The sequence below is a fragment of the Salvelinus namaycush genome, chromosome 27 (assembly GCF_016432855.1).
Source record: "Salvelinus namaycush isolate Seneca chromosome 27, SaNama_1.0, whole genome shotgun sequence".
Lineage (NCBI taxonomy): Eukaryota > Metazoa > Chordata > Actinopteri > Salmoniformes > Salmonidae > Salvelinus > Salvelinus namaycush.
In genome coordinates this window covers 35,507,806-35,531,798 of record NC_052333.1, presented here as the reverse complement: position 1 = coordinate 35,531,798, position 23,993 = coordinate 35,507,806, and the positions used below count along the sequence as shown (strand labels likewise).

Here is a 23,993-nt window from a genome sequence, read left to right as displayed (position 1 = left end):
TTGGATTTAATAACTGGTTGACCCTCCTTTGGCAGCAATAACCTCAACCAAACATTTTCTGTAGTTGTGGATCAGACCTGCACAACGGTCAGGAGGAATTTTGGACCATTCCTCTTTACAAAACTGTTTCAGTTCACCAATATTCTTAGGATGTCTGGTGTGAACCGCTCTCTTGAGGTCATGCCACAGCATCTCATCGGGTTGAGGTCAGGACTGACTGGGCCACTCCAGAAGACGTATTTTCTTCTGTTGAAGCCATTCTGTTGTTGATTTACTATTGTGTTTTGGGTCGTTGTCCTGTTGCGTCACCCAACTTCTGTTGAGCTTCCTTCGGCGGACAGATAGCCTAACATTCTCCTGCAAAATGTCTTGATAAATGAATTCCCAAGTTTTTCCGTCGATGATAGCAAGGTGTCCAGCCCTGAGGAAGCAAACCAGCCCAAATCATGATCCTCCCTCCACCATAGTTTACAGTTGGGATGAGGTTTTTTACATTGGTGTGCTGTGCTTTTTCCCCCCTCAACACATAGCGTTGTGTTCCTTTCAAACAACTCAACTGTAGTTTCATCTGTCCACAGAATATTTTGCCAGTAGCGCTGTGGAACATCCAGGTGCACTTTTGCAAACTTCAGACGTGGACTGCAGTGTCTTCTTCCGTGGTGTCCTCCCATGAACACCATTCTTGTTTAGTGTTACGTATCGTAGACTCATCAACAGAGATGTTAGCGTGTTCCAGAGATTTCTGTAAATCTTTAGCTGATACTCTACGATTCTTCTTAACCTCATTGAGCATTCTGCGCTGTGCTCTTGCAGTCATCTTTGCAGGACGGCCACTCCTAGGGAGAGTAGCAACAGTGCTGAACGTTCTCCATTTTATAGACAATTTGTCTTACCGTGGACTGATGAACATCAAGGCTTTTAGAGATACTTTTGTAACCCTTTCCAGCTTTATGCAAGTCAACAATTTTTAATCTGAGGTCTTCTAAGATCTCTTTTGTTCAAGGCATGGTTCACATCAGGCAATGCTTCTTGTGAATAGCAAACACAAATTTTGTGAGTGTTTTTTTATAGGGCAAGGCAGCTCTAACCAACATCTCCAATCTCGTCTCATTGATTGGACTCCAGGTTAGCCGACTCCTGATTCCAATTAGCTTTTGGAGAAGTCATTAGCCTAGGGGTTCACATACATTTCCCAACCTACACTGTGTATAGTTAAAATTATGTATTCAATATAGACAAAAAAATAGAATAATGTGTGTGTTATTACATTTAAAACGCACTGTTTGTCTATTATTGTGACTTAGACGAAGCTCAGATCAAATTTGATGACCAATTAATGCAGAAAGCCAGGCAATTCCAAAGGGTTCACATACTTTCTTGCCAATGTATTTTGGAATCTTCAAAGTATCCACCATTTTCCTTGATGACAGCTTTGAACACTCTTGGCATTCTCTCAACCAGATTCACCTGGAATGCTTTTCCAACAGTTTTGAAGGAGTTGCCACATATGTAGAGTACTAGTTGGCTGCTTTTCCTTCACTCTGCCATCCAACTCATCCCAAACCATCTCAATTGGGTTGAGGTCGGGTGATTGTGGAGGCCAGGTCATCTGATGCAGGAATCCATCACTATCCTTGGTCAAATAGCCCTTACACAGCCTGGAGGTGTGTTTTGGGTCATTGTCCTGTTGAAAAACAAATGATAGTGGGACTAAGCGCAAATCAGATGGAATGGCGTATCTAGCAGAATGCTGCAGTAGCCATGCTGGTTAAGTGTGCCTTGAATTCCAAATAAATCACAGCAAAGCACCCCCACACCATCACACTCCTCCATGCTTCACAGTGGGAACCACACATAAGGAGATCATCTGTTCACCTGCTCTGCGTCTCACAATGACACGGCAGTTAGAACCAAAAATGTCACATTTTGACTCCAGACCAAATTACAGATTTCTACCAGTCTAATGTCAAATGGTTGTGTTTCTGGCCCAAACTATTCTCTTCTTCTTATTGGTGTCCTTTAGTAGTTGTTTCTTTGCAGAAATTCCACCATGAAGGCCTGATTCACGCAGTCTCATCTGAACAGTTGATGTTGAGATGTGTCTGTTACTTGAACTCTGAAGCATTTATTTGGGCTGCAATTTTTGAGGCTGGTAACTCTCTGCAGCAGAGGTAACTCTGGGTCTTCCTTTCCTGTGGCGGTCCTCATGAGAGCCAGTTTCATCATAGCGCTTGATGGTTTTTGTGACTGCACTTGAAGAAACTTTCAAAGTTCTTGAAACTTTCCTGATTGACTGACCTTCATGTCTTTAAGTAATGATAGACTGTCATTTCTCTGTGCTTATTTGAGCTGTTCTTGCCATAATATGGATTTGGTCTTTTACCAAATAGGGCTATCTCCTGTATACCACCCCTACCTTGTCACAACACAACTGTGTCTCAAACGCATTAAGAAATAAAGAAATTTAAACAAATTAACAAGGCACATCTGTTAATTGAAATGCATTCCAGGTGACTACCTCATGAAGCTGGTTGAAAGAATGCCAAGAGTGTGTAAAGCTGTCATCAAGGCAAAGGGTGGCTACTTTGAAGAATCTAAAATGTAAAATATATTTACATTTATTTAACACTTTTTTTGGTTACTACATGATTCCACATGTGTTATTTCATAGTTTTGATGTCTTAACTATTATCCTACAAAGTAGAAAATAGTACAAATAAAGAAAAACCCTTGAATGAGTAGGTGTGTCCAAACTTTTGACTGGTACTTTATATATACAGGGTTGGGTAGGTTACTTTCTAAATGTAACCTGTTAGTTACTAGTTACCTGTCAAATTGTAATCAGTGATCTAACTTTTGGATTACCCAAACTCAGTTACTTTCAGATTACTTTCCCCTGAAGAGGCATTAGAAGAAGCGAAAAATGCATGTTACCAATTGAAAGACATCTATTGCAGGATAAGTCAATGTTAAAGTTTACATAGCTGGCCATATATGGATGTTACATTTTACTTTATGGGTTGGTTATATAGGCTTATTCTAACCCATCCTACTACACATAATACTACGATTAAATTATATATCTTTACATGAAAAACCAAAGTCTATCAGAATTCCAGCCATTCCAATAAATCTTAAACCCCTTGAAATACGGAAGTATAGTTTAGCCATTTTCTTTTACCTGAGCATAACCCCAAAACTAAGGACTTAGACAGCCCTACTCTGTTGTTTATGGTGTGTCCAAACTTTTGACTGAATCTTCAAAGTAGCCACCCTTTGCCTTGATGACAGCTTTACACACTCTTGGCATTGTCTCAACCAGCTTCATGAGGTAGTCACCTGGAATGCTTTTCAATTAACAGGTGTGCCTTGTTAATTTGTTTAAATTTCTTTCCTTCTTAATGCGTTTGAGACAATCAGTTGTGTTGTGACAAGGTAGGGGTGGTATACAGAAGATAGCCCTATTTGGTAAAAGACCAAGTCCATATTATGGCAAGAACAGCTCGAATAAGCAAAGAAAAACGACAGTCCATCATTACTTTAAGACATGAAGGTCAGTCATTCAGGAAAGTTTCAAGAACTTTGAAAGTTTCTTCAAGTGCAGTCACAAAACCAGCCCAAATAAATGCTTCAGAGTTCAAGTAACAGACACATCTCAACATCAACTGTTCAGATGAGACTGCGTGAATCAGGCCTTCATGGTGGAATTTCTGCAAAGAAACAACTACTAAAGGACACCAATAAGAAGAAGAGAATAGTTTGGGCCAGAAACACAACCATTTGACATTAGACTGGTGGAAATCTGTCCTTTGGTCTGATGAGTCCAAATGTGAGATTTTTGGTTCTAACCGCCGTGTCTTTGTGAGACGCAGTGCAGGTGAACGGATGATCTCCGCATGTGTGGTTCCCACCGTGAAGCATAGAGGAGTGTGATGGTGTGGGGGTGCTTTGCTGGTGACATAGTCTGATTTATTTGGAATTCAAGGCACACTTAACCAGCATGGCTACCACAGCATTCTGCAGCGATACGCCATACCGTCTTGTTTGTGCTTAGTGGGACTATCATTGGTTTTTCAACAGGACAATGACCCAACACACCTCCAGGCTGTGTAAGGGCTATTTGACAAAGGAGAGTGATGGAGTGCTGCATCAGATGACCTGGCCTCCACAAATCACCCGACCTCACCCCAATTGAGCTGGTTTGGGATGAGTTGGACCACATTGATAGAAAAGCAGCCAACAAGTGCTCAGCATGTGGGAACTCCTTCAAGACTGTTGGAAAAGCATTCCAGGTGAAGCTGGTTGAGAGAATGCCAAGAGTGTGCAAAGCTGTCATCAAAGCAAAGGGTGGCTGCTTGAAACAGTGTCTAATCTGGGACCGTACCATAGACAGGGGTCTTCCCAGGTAGGATGACGATGATGAGCTGCAGGCCAGTGTAGGTGTTCTTCAGGTGCCTGAACATGGGCTCCACGCTGTCTGATCCCTGGGCGTATTTACAGAAACATGGCTGGCCCTGGATGGGCATCCCAGCATCCTTAGAGATCTTACGCAGCTGGTCAGTGAAACCCCTGGAGAGACAGAGGGAAGGAGAGAGAGGATGAGAAGGAGAGAGAGGACGAGAAGGAGAGAGAGGACGAGAAGGAGAGAGAGGACGAGAAGGAGAGAGAGGACGAGGAGACCCAAAGAGACGATATGGACGGACACACAGAGAGACGAAGTATGGCAGAAACCAACCTAAATAAATCATACTGGAAAAATATATAAAATGCAACATGTAAAGTGTTGGTCCCATGTTTCATGCACATGAAATAGAAGATCCCTGACATTTACCATATGCATAAAAAAACGTATTTCTCTTAAATTTTGTGCACAAATGTATTTCTCCTTCGCCAAGATAATCCATTCACTTGACAGGTGTGGCACATCAAGAAGCTGATTAAAACAGGCCACTAAAATGTGCAGTTCTGTCAAACACAATGTCACAAGTCCTGAGGGAGTGTGCAATTGGCATGCTGACTGCAGGAATGTACACCAGAGCTGTTGCCAGAGATTTGAATGTTCATTTATCTACCATAAGCTGCCTCCAACGTTGTTTTAGAGAATTTGGCAGTAAGTCCAACCGGCCTCACCACCGCAGACCACCTGTAAACACGCAAGTCCAGGACCTGCACATCCAGCTTCTTCCCCTGCTGGATCGTCTGAGACCAGCCACCCACAACCAGGATTCTCAGCGAAGCTTATCTGAGTGCTGGTATGGGCAGCCATAGGCTACGGACAAGAACACAATTGCATTCTATTGTTGGCAATTTGAATGCAGAGATACCGTGACGTAATCCTGAGGCCCATTGTCATGCCATTCATCCTCCACCATCACCTCATGTTTCAGCATGAGGTGATGTGTACGACAGCGTGTTCCAGTTCCCGCCAATATCCAGCAACTCCTCACACCCATTGAAGAGTGGGACAACCTTCCACAGGCCACAATCAACAGCCTGATCAACTCCATGCGAAAGAGAGGTGTCACGCTGCACGAGGCAAATGGTGGTCACACCAGATACTGACTGGTGTTCTGATCCACGCCCCTACCTTTTTGTTTTATTAAGGTATTTGTTACCAACAAATGCATATCTGTACTCCCAGTCATGTGAAATCCATAGATGAGGGTCTAATTTATTTATTTCAATTGACTGATTTCCTTATATGAACTATATGTAACTCAGTAAAATCTTTGAAATTGTTACAGGTTGCGTTTATACTTTTGTTCAGTGTAATAAATGTGAAATAACAAAGATATGATAATAATATTTGTATGTATATTATGTTATTGCATTGTGCTGAGTATTTAACTGTTGAAACAGAGACCTCTCTGTCTGTCTGTGTGTGTTTATGATGTACAGTATATGTCTGCGACAGACAGCACTCACTTGAGGATCTCCTCGCGACACTGCCTCTGTGTGGCGAAGCAGGCGATGGCCCACATCTTGATCTCTACCCCGGTGTGGAACTGTTTGCCCCTCATGTCCCACACGCCGTGGCTGGGCGTGGCCACCGTGCGGTTCTGCAAAGACACCACAGGGTTCACCTGCTGGGGCTGACACACACAAGGGGGAAGAGTATAATTTTATGTATCTAAAAACACCGTCATGCCATTTGTCGTAGCCTTCACATAAGAAAAGTAGAAATTATTATTTTCAGAGAGAAAAACAGAGGTGGGTGAAATGGTGGTAGAGGTTGACAGTTCGTCAAAAGCGACACAAGTTAGAGCCAGGGGCAAGAAAGAGAGATGGTGAAGCTAAATCACAGACACGCACAGAGACATGCAGATGAAGGATGATTTAAAAGGGTAGATACCAGGAAGTGTTCCGAGCTCACCCTGCCGCCGTACTGCAGCCCGGGGGCTGGCAGCACGCGGCCCGTCACCTGCTCCATCTCGTCACGCACGCGGAACTGGAACTCCTGGACGAACGGGTCCATCTCATAGTTCGCACTCCGCACCTGGACACAGAGAGGGGAAGGATAGAGGAGAAGGATAGAGGGAGGGGTAGTAGCAAAACAGGAAATCATTCGTTTGGTGGTGGATGAGGCGAGTTTCCCCACTTACAACAGTATGTAAGCACTTTGAGCATCTGGAAAAGCAGTATATCAATGCTATCAATTAGTATGATTAACTATGTAGACATGTCACTCAGTAGTCGTAATACATCCCAGTCATTGGAGGGCGCTTTAGACAGTACTCACCAGCCTGCTGATCTCCTCCTGTCTGTCTGGGGCAGAGCGGGCCGTGGCTTTGATCATGGTGGACGTTTGGTTATCAGTGAGTTTTTTAATACAGCGCTGGCCAGCTACTATGTTGCACACCTGCAAGGAGACATAGGAATGTGAGTTAAAGTAATTTAATACAGAAGACAGCCGTATTGGTACAGTTTTATGCTTAGGGCCCCGAGTTTATCCTGAGCAGATGATCTGACCAAGAAAGACAATAACTCAGGGCTCTACAAAGAGTGAATGGCAATACTATTATTGGTACTCACCTCCAGGGGCAGGTAGGTGTGTTTCTGCTCCTGGCCCACCTGGAGGCAGGGGAGGTGGGGGTACTTCAGCTGCAAGCTGTACTTCTCTCTGAAGTACTGGGCCACCGTGCGCTCCACTGTCTGACCATTCTCCAGCTGCAGGGGGAACCTGGGGGTTCAGAGAGGAGAAACATGGAGTTTTGTGACTTTGTGCTCATCTAGTTTTCATGTTCAACTCTTAGGGGTGGTTTCTCGGGACACAGATTAAGAGAAGTCCTTGATCAAAAAGCATATTCAAAAAGCATATTCAATGGAGATTCTCCATTGAGCTTGCTTTTTAGACCAGGACTAGACTTAATCCATCACGACTGGTCTGCCGACGTAATCGTCCGATGTGGTTTCAACAGGCTTTTCCGTTGCGATGTCGCCGAAGACCCATCCGCTAGCTTTCTGAACGTCGTCGTTTCCCGCTCGCCTAGCGTAGTAGCAACTACCGAACGGCTCCCTGACTCACTTATTGCTGCTCATTGGACCCTATGATCACTCGGCTACACAGCTGATGTACTGCGTTAGTGAACAGTCCAGCAGGCCTCTGTTTATATGTCGGCCCCAGCCTCGAACTCTGGTCCTGTGCGTACCCAACTGACCCTCTCTGCCCATTCATCGCCATTTACCCGTTGTTGTCTTAGGTCTCCCGATCAACACCCGTGACTGCTCTATGCCTCTCTCTAATGTCAATATGCCTTGTCTACTGCTGTCTCGGTTAGTACTTATTGTTTTATTTCACTGTAGAGCACCCAGTCCCAATCAAAATGCCTTAGATAGCTCTTTTGTCCCAACCCCCCACACGTAGAGACCTCACCTGGCGCCTCCAGAGATGCAATCTCTCTCATCGTCACTCAACGCCTAGGTTGACCTCCACTGTACACACATCCTACCATACCATTGTCTGTACATTATGCCCTGAATCTATTCTACCATGCCCAGAAATCTGCTCCAGCGCACTAGACAACCAGTTCTTATAGCCCTTAGCCGTACCCTTATCCTACTCCTCCTCTGGTGATGTAGAGGTTAACCCAGGCCCTGTAGCCCCCAGTACCACACCTATTTCCCAAGTGCTCTCATTTGTTGACTTCTGTAACCGTAAAAGCCTTGGTTTCATGCATGTTAACATCAGAAGCCTCCTCCCTAACTTAGTTTTATTCACTGCTTTAGCACACTCCGCCAACCCTGATGTCCTAGCCGTGTCTGAATCCTGGCTTAGGAAGGCCACCAACAATTCTGAAATGTCCATCCCCAACGACAACATTTTCCATCAAGATAGAACTGCCAAAGGGGGCGGAGTTGCAATCTACTGCAGAGATAGCCTGCAGAGTTCTGTCATACTATCCAGGTCTGTGCCCAAAAAGTTTGAGCTTCTACTTTTAAAAATCCACCTTTCCAGAAATAAGTCTCTCACGGTTGCCACTTGTTATAGAACCCCTCAGCCCCCAGCTGTGCCCTGGACACCATATGTGAATTGATTGCCCCCCATCTATCTTCAGAGTTAGAGATAGGTGACCTAACCTGGGATATGCTTAACACCCTGGCCGTCCTACAATCTAAGCTAGACGCCCTCAATCTCACACAAATTATCAAGGAATCTACCAGGTACAACCCTATATCCGTAAACACGGGCACCCTCAGAGATATTATGCTGACCAACTTGCCCTCTAAATACATCTCTGCCATCTTCAACCAGGACCTCAGCGATCACTGCCTCATTGCCTGCGTCCGTAATGGGTCCACGGTCAAAAGACCACCCCTCATCACTGTCAAACGCTCCCTAAAACACTTCAGCGAGCATGCCTTTCTAATCGACCTGGCCCGGGTATCCTGGAAGGATACTGACCTCATCCCATCAGTGGTTATTCTTTAAAAGTGCTTTCCTTCCCATCTTAAATAAGCATGCCCCATTCAAAAAATGTAGAACTAAGAACAGATATAGCCCTTGGTTCACTCAACTGTCCTTGACCAGCACAAAAACATAGTGTGGCGAACTGCATTAGCATCGAATAGGCCCTGCGATATGCAACTTTTCAGGGAACCTAGGAACCAATATACAGTCAGTTAGGAAAGCAAAGGCTAGCTTTTTCAAACAGAAATTTGAATCCTGTAGCACAAATTCCAAAAAGTTTTGGGACACTAAAGTCCATGGAGAATAAGAGCACCTCCTCCCAGCTGCCCACTGCACTGAGGCTAGGAAACACTGTCACCACCGATAAAATCTACAATAATCGAGAATTTCAATAAGCATTTTTCTACGGCCATGCTTTCCACCTGGCTACCCCTACCCCGGCCAACAGCTTTACAACCCCCGCAGCAACTTGCCCAAGCCCCCCCGCGTCTCCTTCACCCAAATCCAGATAGCTGATGTTCTGAAAGAGCTTCAAAATCTGGACCCCTACAAATCAGCTGGGCTAGACAATCTGGACACTCTCTTTCTAAAAATATCTGCCGCAATTGTTGCAAACCCCATTACTAGCCTGTTCAACCTCTCTTTCGTATCATCTGAGATCCCTAAAGATTGGAAAGCTGCCTCGGTCATCCCCCTCTTCAAAGGGTGAGACACTCTAGATCCAAACTGTTATAGACCTATATCCATCCTGCCCTGCCTTTCTAAAATCTTTGAAATCCAAGATAACAAACAGATCACCGACCATTTCGAAACCCACCGTACCTTCTCTGCTATGCAATCTGGTTTCTGAGCTGGTCATGGGTGCCACGCTCAAGGTCCTAAACGATATCTTAACCGCCATCGATAAAAGACAGTACTGTGCAGCCGTATTCAACGACCTGGCCATGGCATTCGACTCTGTCAATCACCGCATTCTTATCGGCATACTCAATAGCCTTGGTTTCTCAAATGACTTCCTCGCCTGGTTCACCAACTACTTCTCAGAGTTCAGTGTGCCAAATCGGAGGGCCTGTTGTCCGGACCTCTGGCAGTCTCTTTTCTCTGTATATAGCAATGATGTCGCTCTTGCTGCTGGTGATTCTCTGATCCACTTCTATGCAGACGACACCATTCTGTATACATCTGGCCCTTCTTTGGACACTGTGTTAACAAACCTCCAAACAAGCTTCAATGTCATACCACACTCCTTCCGTGGCCTCCAACTGCTCTTAAATGCTAGTCAAACTAAATGCATGCTCTTCAACCGATCGCTGCCCGCACCCACACTTAGAATGTGTGGACAACTACAAATACCTAGGTGTCTGGTTAGACTGTAAACTCTCCTTCCAGACTCACATTAAGCATCTCCAATAAGAAATGTAATCTAGAATCAGCTTCCTATTTTGCAACAAAGCATCCTTCACTCATGCTGCCAAACATACCCTCGTAAAACTGACTATCCTACCGATCCTTGACTTCGGCGATGTCATTTACAAAATAGCCTCCAAAACTCTACTCAGCAAATTGGATGTAGTCTATCACAGTGCCATCCGTTCTGTCACCAAAGCCCCATATACTACCCACCACTGCGACCTGTATGCTCTCGTTGGCTGGCCCTCGCTTCATATTCGTCGCCAAACCCACTGGCTCCAGGTCATCTATAAGTCTTTGCTAGGTAAAGCCCCGCCTTATCTCTGCTCACTGGTCACCATAGCAACACCCACCCGTAGCACGCGCTCCAGCAGGTATATTTCACTGATCGTCCCCGAAGCCAACACTTCCTTTGGCCGACTTTCCTTCCAGTTCTCTGCTGCCAACGACTGGAACGAATTGCAAAAATCACTGAAGCTGAAGACTCATATCTCTCTCACTAGCTTTAAGCATCAGCTGTCAGAGCAGCTTACCGATCACTGTACCTGTACACAGCCAATCTGTAAATTGCACATCCAACTACCTCATCCCCATATTGTTATTTATTTTTGCTCTTTTGCACCCCAGTATCCCCCCTTGCACATCATCATCTGCACATCCATCACTCCAGTGTTAATGCTAAATTGTAATTATTTCGCCACTATGGCCTATTTATTGCCTTACCTCTCTAATCTTACTACATTTGCACACACTGTACATAGACTTTTTCTATTGTGTTGTTGACTGTATGTTTGCTTATCCCATGTGTAACTCTGTGTTGTTGTTTTTGTCGCACTGCTTAGCTTTATCTTGGCCAGGTCGCAGTTGTAAATGAGAACTTGTTCTGAACTGGCCTACCTGGTTAAATAAAGGTGAAATAAAACATTGGGGAAAAAAATATATCTATATATATTTGTATCCAGGAAGCTGCCCATTAGTCCAATTTAGAGGCAATTCAAGGCTTCGGTCCAGGCTGTGTCAGAGTTAACCTACATTGTAATATTATAAATTTTACCCAGAGCAACTTACAGGAGCAATCAGGGTTAAGTGCCTTGCTTAATAAGGGCATATCGACAGATTTTTCACCTAGTCGGCTTGGGGATTTGGTTACTGGGCCAACGTTCTTAACTTCTGGTCTGCCTGCCGCCAAACTACACATATCCCTGTCTCTCTGTGTATAGGTACTCACGTCTGGTGGCTGGCAGGGCGGCGGGTCACGTTACACACTCTGTACTTCCTACGCATCGTCCCGCAGTGGGTCACTTCCACCTTCAGACCTGGACACAGCAAAGCAGGGAGGAGGTGCATATGTTTGAGAAAAACTATTCATTCAAAATTCATTATGGCCCTAATCTATGTATTGCACATGACTGGGCAGGGGTGCAGTCCCGCTCCCAAGTGGGTGGGCCTATGCCCTCCCAAGTGGGTGGGCCTATGCCCTCCCTAGCCCAGCCATGGCTGCGCCCCTGCCCAGTCATGTGAAATCCATAGATTAGGGTCTAATGAATTTATTTCAATTGAGCTTATATTTATGTTCAATATAAAACGATTCAGCAATACAGAAAGGAGTGAGTGAACTATCACAATACCAATATCCCTACAACCAAAACAAATGACAAAAACATTAGCCCTGGATTCCAATAGTGATGCAAGGAGCCTAGTAGTGTGTTCCATTCAAGTGTTAGGTAGCATTCTTGTGCCTGGGGTGGTGGTGGTGACGTCACTGCATACCTTTGATCTCTTTGGTGAACTTTACCCTGTGGGAGTCGGTGAGGGGCCGGGGCTGCTCGTCTATGTTATGGATGTCCAGGACCTCACACATGAACTGGATCACCGGCTGGGCCTTGTAGAACGCCGTGGCCGATACTACAGAGGAGAAGTGGTCAAATTAAAATAAGGTACTTGAATGCGGCTTAGGATCCATGTTATGATAGTCAACAACCAAATTCAAATAGCAAGAGCTAGAATATGTCAATTGACAAATCAGGGACTTCAAATGTAGCTAAGGATCAAATTCTGAGTAAAAGTGTGAGGGATAGGCTGAATTCTATATCATTTGGACCAATCAAAGACATGACCGACAAAACAAAATGCAACTGAACATAGACATCAGAGACTGACTGAGATGCTACATCATTGTCATCCAGACAACATGGAAAGAAACAAGTCCCTGCCACCAGTGAAGAATACGTCATTATTGTCCATGTTCCTTACAGTCAAGGGAAAAGGCCCTCACCGTCAATGTTGAGCATCATCTTCCACATGGCGGGCCGCACCGACTGGTGGAAGCCGAACCACACCTCCCTGCCCCCGCCCAGGGGATGGTCGTAACCCTCAGGGGAGGAGAAGAATGAGCGCCCCACTGGGGTGTACCTGGGGAGAAGAAAGAGAGGGTCACCTTTCACAGCCTGAAAATGTATTGAATTACTCTACTCGTGTTTTATTCAAGACATAGCTTCAGTAGGTTGTATATCTTTTTTTGAAAGAATCTATACTATAATTACTATACTATATTCTGGACTATGAGTGTTGATAAATACACTCTTAAATTACACAACCGACAGAATAGCTTGTTCCACATCTGGAAAGACACAGCAAAGGGCTTCTGACAGCAGTTCTATAGTACATGAACACTACTAGGCCCATACATAAAGTGAAATCTGTAATGCCACTGCTGTCCAGTAGGGCGGCAGTGACTCACTTCATGGAGGGCAGGTGTCGCAGCACCACGTCCACAGCGTGTACAGGGTTGGTGCTGATGGGCTTGTCCAGCTCCAAGGGCTCAGGCACGGTGCGCCCTGTCAGGACCTCATGCAGCATGTGCCAGCTGACTAGCGACACAAACCTGATGGACACTTTGAAGGGGCGATCCTTACCCCCCTCCCCTGGCAGGGTGACGTCCAGATCCACCTGAGGAGAATATAGATAGCTTGAACTTCTATGGCAACTCAATGAATCACCAGAACACCCATCTGACATTCGATATGGTAAATTACACTACAACTGTTATTGTGTGTGTGTGTGTGTGTGTGTGTGTGTGTGTGTGCGCGCATCTCACCCCTGCTGTGGCGACTGGTAGGGGGTTGGCTGTGTAGAGGCTCCTCTTCCCATCGTAGACTGGCCTTCGGTCCCCAAAGATGGTCACCTTGAAGTGCTTCACCATGGAGTCCACCACCTCCCTATAGGGGCACCAGAGAGACAAATATATCGACTCTCCAACACTGATCCATAACCCTGGTCTTTAATGTGGGTAAAGTGATGCTGAGTACAGTTCATGTGATCAAATGAAAGCTCTGCAGCCAGTTTGTGTTGTTTTGAGAATGTTCATGCTGACACACATATGATAGGTCTGTGGGTTTGATCAAGCGCAGCTTGTATACCTGTTGACGCGACGCGGGCACTTCTCGGGAATGATGTCTACTTCATAGAGGTAGACGTCCATCTTGGGGATATCCACCTGGAAGCAGTTGGCCAGCAGCTTGATAGGCTTCCCCATGGTGCCAAAGCCAGGCCGCCGCGGCACTGTGAACAGGGCCTGGGCCCCCACATCTCCTAGAGAGAGGAGGGTGAGAGTAAGAGTGAGTGAGAATTCTCCTGACTAACACAAACTTTGTTGGAGAGTATAGTAAGGGTGTGCCAGCCACACTACACCCATACTCTACCAAAGCGCTTTCATGACAGCCTCGTCGAAAACTACTCCGGTAATCATGACTTCACAAAACCACACACACACACTTACAACTCAGATGAGCCGCACACTCACTACTCTGACACACACAAAAAGACATGACACTAGTGATGTGCAGTTCGCGAACGATTCGGTCTTTTTTTAACTACTCTTTCTACTGACTCGAGAGTCATGGTTTGTATTTCTGAGTGACTTTTCGTTTGACCTGCTGGCCGCTATGAATTCTACAGGATTAGCCCGCTCTCCTCCGGTGACTCAGGAGAGGTGATCCGACCAACAAACGCCTGTCATATATGTGCACAGGCAAAATATACTGAACAGAAATATAAAAACGCAACATGGAAGGTTGTTTTCTTTACAGAAAATGTTTGGCAATTGACTAGGATCGGTGGAATACATGTTGGCATATAGAGCAAAAACTATTCTGGGTGCCGTAGTACTGTAGGGAATACTCAGTAGGGTCTGTAGAATGTACACGAAACCAAAATATAAAACGCAACATGTAAAGTGTTGGTCCCATGTTTCATAAGCTGAAATAAAAAGACCCCAGAAATGTTCCATATGCACAAAAAGCTTATTTCTCTCATTTGTTTACATCCCCAGCCTCACAACTGCAGACCACGTGTAACCACACCAGCCCATGACCTCCACATCTGGCTTCTTCACCTGCGGGTTCGTCTGAGACCAACCAATATCCAGCAACCTGACAGCTGATTAAACTGTGGGTTTTCCCAACTGAAGCATTTCTACACAAACTGTCAGAAACTCATCTGCATGCTCGACGTTCTCACCAGGGTCTTGACCAGACTGCAATTTGGCAGCATACCCGACTTTAGTGGGCAAATGCTCACCTTCGATAGCCACTGGCACGGTGGAGAAGTGTGCTCTTCACAGATCAATCGCGGTTTCAACTGTACCGGGCAGAAGGCAGACAGCGTGTATGGCGTCGTGTGGGAGTGCAGTTTGCTGATGTCAACATTGTGAACAGAGTGCCCCATGGTGGCGGTGGGGTTATGGTAAGGGCAGGCATAAGCTACGGACAATGAATACAATTGCATTTTATCAATGGCAATTTGAATGCACCGAGATACCATGACAAGATCCCGAGGACCATTGTCGTGCCAGTCATCCACCGCCATCACCCCATGTTTCAGCATGATAATGCACAACCCCATGTCACAAGGATCTGTAAACAATTCCTGGAAGTTGAAAATGTCCCAGTTCTTCTTGAGCATGTTTGGGATGCTCTGGATCGACCTGTACGACAGCGTGTTACAGTTCCCGCCAATATCCAGCAACTTCGCACGCTGCATGAGGCGAATGGTGGTCACACCAGATATTGACTGGTTTTCTGATCCATGCCCCTACCTTTTTTAAAGGTATCTGTAACCAACAGATGCATATTAGTATTTCAAGTCATGTGAAATCCATAGACGCGGGCCTAATGAATTTCTTTCAATTGACTGATTTCCTTATATGAACTGTAACTCTGTGAAATTGTTGCATGTTGATAATTGATCGCATTGTGCAATATTATGATGGACACAGCTTTGTAGAACCAAAACATACACAGCCTCTGCTCAACTAACTAGACAACGAATTGTTTGGGGTGCTGCAGTTCAAATGATATTGTGCTCATCACCCTCACGGCAGTCAAGCAATGCATTTTGCCAACAGTCGTTCACAATCTAGTCCGGTTGTGGCCACAACTAGACCTCGTTTCAAATGTAACAATAAATAATCGTATTTGTATGTCTAGCAATCAACAAAATGAACATTGTAACGTGGTTTTGTAGAGTCAGATTGTACAGATTATTTACTGTCCGTGATGCCGTATCCCCAGTGTCTATCACTCTCTCCCATGTGTGTCATTGCCATGCCAACAGCACCCATGTGGCTGCCACTTCTCCATGGCAACACATGCTGACAAGAGGACAAAACAGACAGACATACCGACTTAATAAAGGGTCCAGCTCAAAAGAAGATGGTGTAATTATGAGTTGGACAATGCATGGTTTTGCCAGCCAGGAACACAATTAGCCTATACACTCAAACCTTAACTCATACACCGACTGCACTACTAAACAACTAGCTAGATACTGAACCTAAACCTAACAAGAAACAACCGAGTGTACAAGAGTGGGCGGCAATGAAGGTGTGGATGGCTAACTAACTGCCTCTTCTTCTTTCTCATCCTCTTCCATGCACAGTTAGGCTGCACGTCTACCCACACAGAGCTCTGGATCACGGGCTCTCTTGGCTTACACACACAGAACCTACACGACAAACACCATGTGGAAGTTGTAGGCCTGTACAACATAGATCATCAAAGTGAGTCTGCCAGTGTTCAGCCAGGTACAGGCACTCAGCAGCTGTATCCTACATCTATGGCTCCTCTCTCAAGGCATGTTAACACACATTGGTCATTTGGTGGGTGCAAAATGGATCCAAATATTTTCATTCCACTAAAATACAGTACAACAAAGTGTCCTTTGGAGGAAGTAGGCAACTTTACTTGGCATTTATCTCCCAGGCCTCATTTAAGACACCAAATACAGATTAAGATTTGATATCAAACTGGCTTAAATCAGAAAACATGACGATCCAACTGACTGTGTCGAATGAGTGCTAAGAAAGCAGAGAGCACAAATCATATCATCCATCTCCAATCATGGTTGGTTTCAATGTCGACAGCTCAAAAGTATGCCAACAAATATGTTTCTCACAAAGCAGCTGCCCCTAGGTGATAGTTAATTGACTTTGTGGCTTTCATGCGGAATTGATTGATAATTAAGCGAGCCCACAGTGAGTGGACTCCCGAATGGCGCAGCGGTCTAAGGCACTGCATTTCAGTGCTAGAGGATGTTACTACAGACCCTGGTTCGATCCTGGGCTGTATCACAACCGGCCGTGATCGGGAGTCCCATGCTGGGCCAATTGTTGCATGGACACAGAGTTCCATTCAACAATTGACCCAGTATCGTCCGGGTTAGGGGAGGGTTTGGCAGGGGTAGACAGTCATTGTAAAAAAATAACATTGTTCTTAACTGACTTGCCTAGTTCAATAAAAGTTTTTTTAAAAAGCACTATTCAATAACTTTGACACCAGCTGGTGTGGAAGGCAGGCAGGCAACTCCCAAACAGCCAGCCAGCCTCTCATGGGCTTGAGATAATTAGACACACCTGACGGGCTTGCCACCTGCTTATGACAGCCGTCGACAAACCTAATTCAGGCGTAAAAGAAAAGCTTGAAACTAGATAGTGTCGGGGGAGATTCTCTTCTGCACTGTTTAACCAATCCAGTAAATGTGGGGGAGTTAAGATGGAGTGTCGCCTTGTTAACGTCCTAAAACGTAAGTCACGTCACAGGCTCTCTTTCCATTTCCCATGAAAACCAGAACATCCGGTTGTTGGGGTCTCGGCAGAGGCAACCAACCAGCAAACACCTCCTTTCCGCCAGCATGCAGTACGGGAAAAAAAATAATCAAATGATCGTAATATTTTACGAGGAAATGTTAGCAGACAGATTTTTAAGAATATGAAAAATTTGAAAAAATATTGTATAGCACAAATAATATTGACATTGTTAACAGCATTAAAAAATATGATTACTATCAATCAAATGTATTTATAAAGCCCTTCTTACAACAGCTGATGTCACAAAGTGCTGTACAGAAACCCAGCCTAAAACCCCAAACAGCAAGCAATGCAGGTGTAGAAGCACGGTGGCTAGGGAAAACTCCCTAGAAAGGCCAAAACCTAGGAAGAAACCTAGAGAGGAACCAGGCTATGAGGGGTGGCCAGTCCTCTTCTGCCACCCCCTCTTCTGGCTGTGCCGGGTGGAGATTGATAGATAGTTATCATGTAACAGTAATACAAATAACAAAACATTATTTATAATAATAATAATAACAATAATACAATTATTTGTATAATATTAAATCAACCTTAGAAAATCCCACTGTTACTTAGCCCATTTGTATTGCACTACGTTCAGATTGTTTTTCATATTGGACATCCATAGCGCACCGTACATAATTCCCCGTGCGTTGTGTCGCAGTAAAAGCGGGGTCCATTCTACGCATGAACACATCTACTGTTGAAGTTTACAGCCAGAGGAGTGTCACTTCTGCAGCGCTTAACAGTGCCCTATCAGCCTAAATCCATTTTTCATATTGGACTACATATCGCACCGTACATACATTCTCTGACAGCTTAAGTGAAACAATGCAAACAGGGTGATCAGTGTTAACTGGCTGCCATACAAGTAAATGACGCACATTATCCTAATGATGAGAAAGCTGCAGACTTTATGCATTTAAATTAGTCAGCAGGGCGTGCCAAAACGTGCATTAGGTCAAGTGTTTTGGCCAAACAAACATTTATTTAAGGAAGTATCCGAAGAAACAAATCATATATTTCTACATTTACATTTACATTTTAGTCATTTAGCAGACGCTCTTATCCAGAGCGACTTACAGTAGAGTGCATACATTTTATTACATTTATTACATTTTTACATACTGAGACAAGGATATCCCTACCGGCCAAACCCTCCCTAACCCGGACGACGCTATGCCAATTGTGCGTCGCCCCACGGACCTCCCGGTTGCGGCCGGCTGCGACAGAGCCTGGGCGTGAACCCAGAGACTCTGGTGGCGCAGCTAGCACTGCGATGCAGTGCCCTAGACCACTGCGCCACCCGGGAGGCTTATGTTGGTATAACCCCAATCACATAGATTTTGTTCTGAAAATGACATGGAAACAGTTTGTGCCCACTGGGCTGAGACTACCTGAAGAGGATCTTGCATACAATTTCAATCTTCTGTTTTACTGTTGATGTTTTACAGTTTCATGAAAAGTTTGATTAACTTTAATGATATTTATCATGAATAAATGCTTCTTTTTTTTAAACCAAATTGCATCTCTTGAATCAACATATTGTTTGTTTGTAGAATGAACTTTGTGGATTTGGAAAGGAATAGGGCTCCCGACACAACATACATAAAATGGTGTACATTGCAATAAATGATAGGAACACAAAAACAATGTTGACCCTTTAGGCTTGAAAAATAAGAAAATTACATAATATCTCATAGAAATACTTTAAAACTATCCTATGAGACTCTAAATTGACCTCAGGTGCATACTGTTTCCATTGATCATCCTTGAGATGTTTCTACAACTTAATTGAAGACCACCTGTGGTAAAATAAATTGATTTGATATGATTTGGAAAGGCACACACCTGTCTATATAAGGTCCCACAGTTGACAGTGCATGTCAGAGCAAAACCCAAGCCGTGATGTCGAAGGAATTGTACATAGAGCTCCGAGACAGGATTGTGTCGGGGCACATATCTGGGGAAGGGTAACAAAACATTTCTGCAACATTGAAGGTCCCCAAGAACACAGTGGCCATCATTCTTAAAAGGAAGAAGTTTGGAATCGCCAAGACTCTTCCTAGAGCTGGCTGGCTGCCTGGCCAAACTGAGCAATCGGGGGAGAAGGGCCTTGGTCAGGGAGGTGACCAAGAACCTGATGGTCACTCTGACAGAGCTCTAGAGTTCCTCTGTGGAGATGGGAGAACCTTCCAGAAGGCCAACCTTCTCTGCAGTACTCCACCAATCAGGCCTTTATGGTAGTGGCCAGACAGAAGCCTCTCCTCAGTAAAAGGCACATGACAGTCCGCTTGGAGTTTGCCAAAAGGCACCTAAAGAACTCTGACCATGACAAGATTCTCTGGTCTGATGGAGCCAAGGTTGAACTCCTTGGGCTGAATGTCAAGCATCTCTTCTGGAGGAAACCTGGCAACATCTTTACGGTGAAGCATGGTGGTGGCAGCATAATGCTGTGGCGTTGTTTCTTAGCGGCAGGGACTGGGGGACTAGTCAGGATCGAGGGAAAGATGAACGGAGCAAAGTACAGAGAAATTCTTGATGAAAACCTGCTCCAGAGCGCTCAGGACCTCAGACTGGGGCGACAGTTCACCTTCCAACAGGACAATGACCCTAAGCACACAGCCAAAACAACGCATGAGTGGTTCGGGACAAGTCTCTGAATGTCCTTGAGTGGCCCAGCCAGAGCCCGGACTTGAACCCGATCTAACATACAGTACCAGTCAAAAGATTGGACACACCTACTCATTCCAGGGTTTTTCTTTATTTTGACTATTTTCTACATTGTAGAATAATAGTGAAAACATCAAAACTATGAAACAACACATATGGAATCATGCAGTAACCAAAAAAGTATAAAACAAATCAAAGGACATTTTATATTTGAGATTCTTCAAAGTAGCCACCCTTTGCCTTGATGACAGCTTTGCACACTCTTGGCATTCTCTCAACCAGCTATAGGAGGTAGTCCCCTGGAATGCATTTCAATGAACAGGTGTGTCTTTATTAAAAAGTTAATTTGTCAAATGTATTTCCTTCTTAATGCATTTGATCCAATCAGTTGTGTTGTGACAAGGTAGGGGTGGTATACATGGCAAGAACAGCTCAAATAAGCAAAGAGAAATGACAGTCCATCATTATTTAAGATAAGGTCAGTCAATGCGGAACATTTCAAGAACTTTGATAAAGTTTCTTCAAGTGCAGTCGCAAAAACCATGAAGCGCGATGATGAAACTGGCTCTCACGAGGACCGCCACAGGAAAGGAAGACCCAGAGTTACCTCTGCCGCAGAGGAAAAGTTCATTAGAGTTACCAGCCTCAGAAATTGCAGCCCAAATAGACGCTTCAGAGTTCAAGTAACAGACATCTCAACATCAACTGTTCAGAGGAGACTGTGTGTATCAGGCCACATTGAAGACAGTGCCACATTGAAAGTCACTGAGCTCTTCAGCAAGGCCATTCTACTATTGTTTGTCTATGGAGATTGCACGGCTGTGTGCTGGAATTTATACACCTGTCAGCAATTAGTGTGGCTGAAATAGCCAAATCCACTAATTTGAAGGGGTGTCCATATACTTTTGTTTATACAATTTGACAAGCACTTGATAATGCCTCGAATTTCACGGCGGCATCCCTTCGTGGCCATGACGCACCCTAAAAAATCCATGCCTTTGCGGCCAATAGTCGTTGTGCCCTTGTCCCGGAGTGCTGCGTTGTGCCCTTCTCCCTGAGTGCTGCGCAATTCGAAGCGTCTCTCACTCACATGGCTCTCCATAACGTGATCGGGTCTTTCTCACAGGCTACAAGTGAAGACTGACACATCAGGGACGCAACTGTGCACGTTGTTATTAAATTCCGAGGTGCATATTGAAGATATTGGAAGAACTGTCCACATTTACTTTTCATGCACCGGTCTCAAAACAGGGGCAGCGGGAAAAAAGTACATGTCATCTATGCACTTAAATAGCGAATGGAGGATGCATCTGCATTGATGTCAGAGTGATAATAGAGTGCTGAGTACCAGGCAGTTAGCAAGTTTGGTAGGCTACTAATGACCATCAGCAGCATCAGAGCTTGGAGAAACCTAATTACCATGACTAAACGGTCACATGGAATTTGACTGCCATCATGACTCGTGACCGCCGGTGTGGCAGTAATACGGTCACCGCAACAGGCCTACTCCCAACCACAGTTTTACCTCTGAACATTGAATAGTTTCTCCAATATGTACATGTATAGGCCTACAGTGTATTGCATTGGGACCATTTGAGTGGGTGGAGTAGAAAGTGTTGCTGGGCATATAGACCTCAGTCCCCCATGAAATAACACCATATATACACATTCTACAGATCCTTCTAAGTATTTATTACCCTACGTTTCCTGTACAGTGCTATATTTGTACCGTATAGTGTCCAGGCAGCACATTTTTAAGCTATTTGACCACAGTAAGGCCAGCAACAATCCATAAAAGGCCAGCAACACTCAGAGCCCGATGAAATGACACCAACATATACAATTCTACAGACTCTACTAAGTATTCCCTACAATACTTTTACGTCGGCACCCTGAATATGTTTTGCTCTATATAGTGATTTGCATTGTGGCCGCCAATATAACGGGTGGAGTAAAGGGCCAGCAACACTCCGTATTATTCATATCCCTTGAAATTACACCGTATATACAATCTACAGACCCTACTGAGTATTCCCTATAACACTTTTACTACGGCACCCAGAATAGTTTTTGTTCTATAAGCCAATATGTATTCCATATACAGTGATTCGCATTGAGGGGATTTATTTGACCTTCAAACATGTTTTTTTTAAACCCAAATTGAATGCAAATGATTTCTTAAATATGAACACATATGAATCATTGTTAATGTTTGGACAATTATTTGTCATATCATGAATAAATACAGGTTATTTACACGTTTCTACTATTACGTGGGGGACTTTTATTTAGAAATGTTCCCAAATTCTGTGACCCGGAAGTACTTTTTTGTTGCTGCCGACGAGACGCTGATCCGGCAAATCATCTTACCAATGGTATGTCTGGTCACCCAAATTCGTTTTCTAACCCAGACTGTAGAGTGAAAGGCCTGGATGTGTTTATTTTCATGCATTATCTGATTGGTAGGCCTATTTGGGAGGATCTCGGGTTCTTTTGGTTTTGACTGTATGCTATCCTTTAAGGATAGCAACTGATAGTCAGCCTACAAAACTTCAACACCAAACTAAAACAATTTAATAAGAATAAGGGGTTTGACAGACAGGTGTATGAATATACCTGAAGTTCCGATTTCCATTCATGAGGTCTCTGTCCCCGGCTCCCAATGGTCAAATCTCAACGCAGCTCCTGTTCGTCTGACGCTATTACCTCAGCGTTGGAGACGTTCCACCCGACCACTCTATCAAGCCGACACCCCGGCTTCTCTCGCTGATTTGGACACGGGCCGCTGTGGTGTCCGCTTAACCCGAGATCCTCCCAAATTGCCCCCGTTGTCAACCGGCACAAATTGAACGACGTGTCCCCTTCCTTTCGTTAAAGCACTAATTCTTCTCAGGTGACAATATATATATATTTTCAAAGACTCAAGTCCCAGAAAATATTTCAGAGCCTCGGATACTCCACTGCTCCTATTCCTGAACGGTTTTAAGGCTATATCTCGATCGTTTAGGGTTTCGCCTTGTCATTAGTTGCCAGGATAATATCAACATCATGTTTGTTTTTTCAGACCATATAAGTGAACCTTTTGGTGTTCTTCTGCCGGCAAATTGGTGTTTCACTCCCCAGTGCGTTCTCTGTACTACCGCTGTGAAGCGGGCAAGATTAACTAAGTACTTTCCGGGTCACGGATATCGTCTTCTTCTGTGGTATATTGGCGATTGCACAATTTAATGTACATCCCGCCACCTACTGTGCGGGATGGAAACAGGATTCCCCAAAACGGCCAAACTACCAATAACAAAAAAACAACCAAACTACAAAAAATAAACTAAATCAAACAATCTTTGGCTTGTCATGTTTCGGCGGACCCATGACTCGACCTTCGCCTCTCCTGAGCCCGTTGCAGCGATGAGACAAGATTGTAATTAGATCGTGATTGGATATCACGAAATTGGTGAGAAAAAGAGGGTAAAAATGTTTTTTAAATAAAAAATCGGATCCCTTACAAAGGCTCAAGGGGAGCCTGGGAGTGTGTGTCGTCTTCTGGCGCAAGTACCCCCTGCAAGTCTTTTCTGCCGCAGCCACAATAATGTCCAGTTTCTTTGACTTCTTTGAGACTTGAGCCGTACAGTTTATAACTGTGGCAATGAACGCCACAAAATCCACCTTTTTAACACACTGGGTATCTTTTGACTGGCAGCAAACATTTACTACAGGCTGTGGTGCATCCACTACCATATCTTCACTAGCATCACTTGTTTTCTCAATGAATTGAATCGCCTCCGCATAGGAGATTCGATTGGTCGCTCTTTTGCCACCTCAATCTCCTTCACCCTTACAGGGCACTCCAGGAACTCGGTATCCTGATCCCCACCACAATTG

General features: G+C 44.5%; 1 protein-coding gene across 1 annotated transcript in view; it reads right to left on the bottom strand.

Moving 5' to 3' along the window:
* The window catches only part of ago3b (argonaute RISC catalytic component 3b), a 41,368-nt gene extending 18,118 nt beyond the window's left edge, over positions 1 to 23,250 (bottom strand). The window contains exons 1-12 of the mRNA XM_038966607.1: positions 22,731 to 23,250; positions 13,738 to 13,909; positions 13,416 to 13,536; positions 13,059 to 13,267; positions 12,594 to 12,730; positions 12,089 to 12,223; positions 11,547 to 11,634; positions 7,033 to 7,180; positions 6,740 to 6,859; positions 6,353 to 6,496; positions 5,926 to 6,092; positions 4,385 to 4,569 (exon numbers count right to left, since the gene is read on the bottom strand). Of these exons, the coding sequence (XP_038822535.1) occupies positions 4,385 to 4,569; positions 5,926 to 6,092; positions 6,353 to 6,496; positions 6,740 to 6,859; positions 7,033 to 7,180; positions 11,547 to 11,634; positions 12,089 to 12,223; positions 12,594 to 12,730; positions 13,059 to 13,267; positions 13,416 to 13,536; positions 13,738 to 13,909; positions 22,731 to 22,749 (1,645 nt within the window). The 5' untranslated portion in view covers positions 22,750 to 23,250. The remainder of the gene's footprint in view (positions 1 to 4,384; positions 4,570 to 5,925; positions 6,093 to 6,352; positions 6,497 to 6,739; positions 6,860 to 7,032; positions 7,181 to 11,546; positions 11,635 to 12,088; positions 12,224 to 12,593; positions 12,731 to 13,058; positions 13,268 to 13,415; positions 13,537 to 13,737; positions 13,910 to 22,730) is intronic.
* Positions 23,251 to 23,993: the final 743 nt, after the last annotated feature.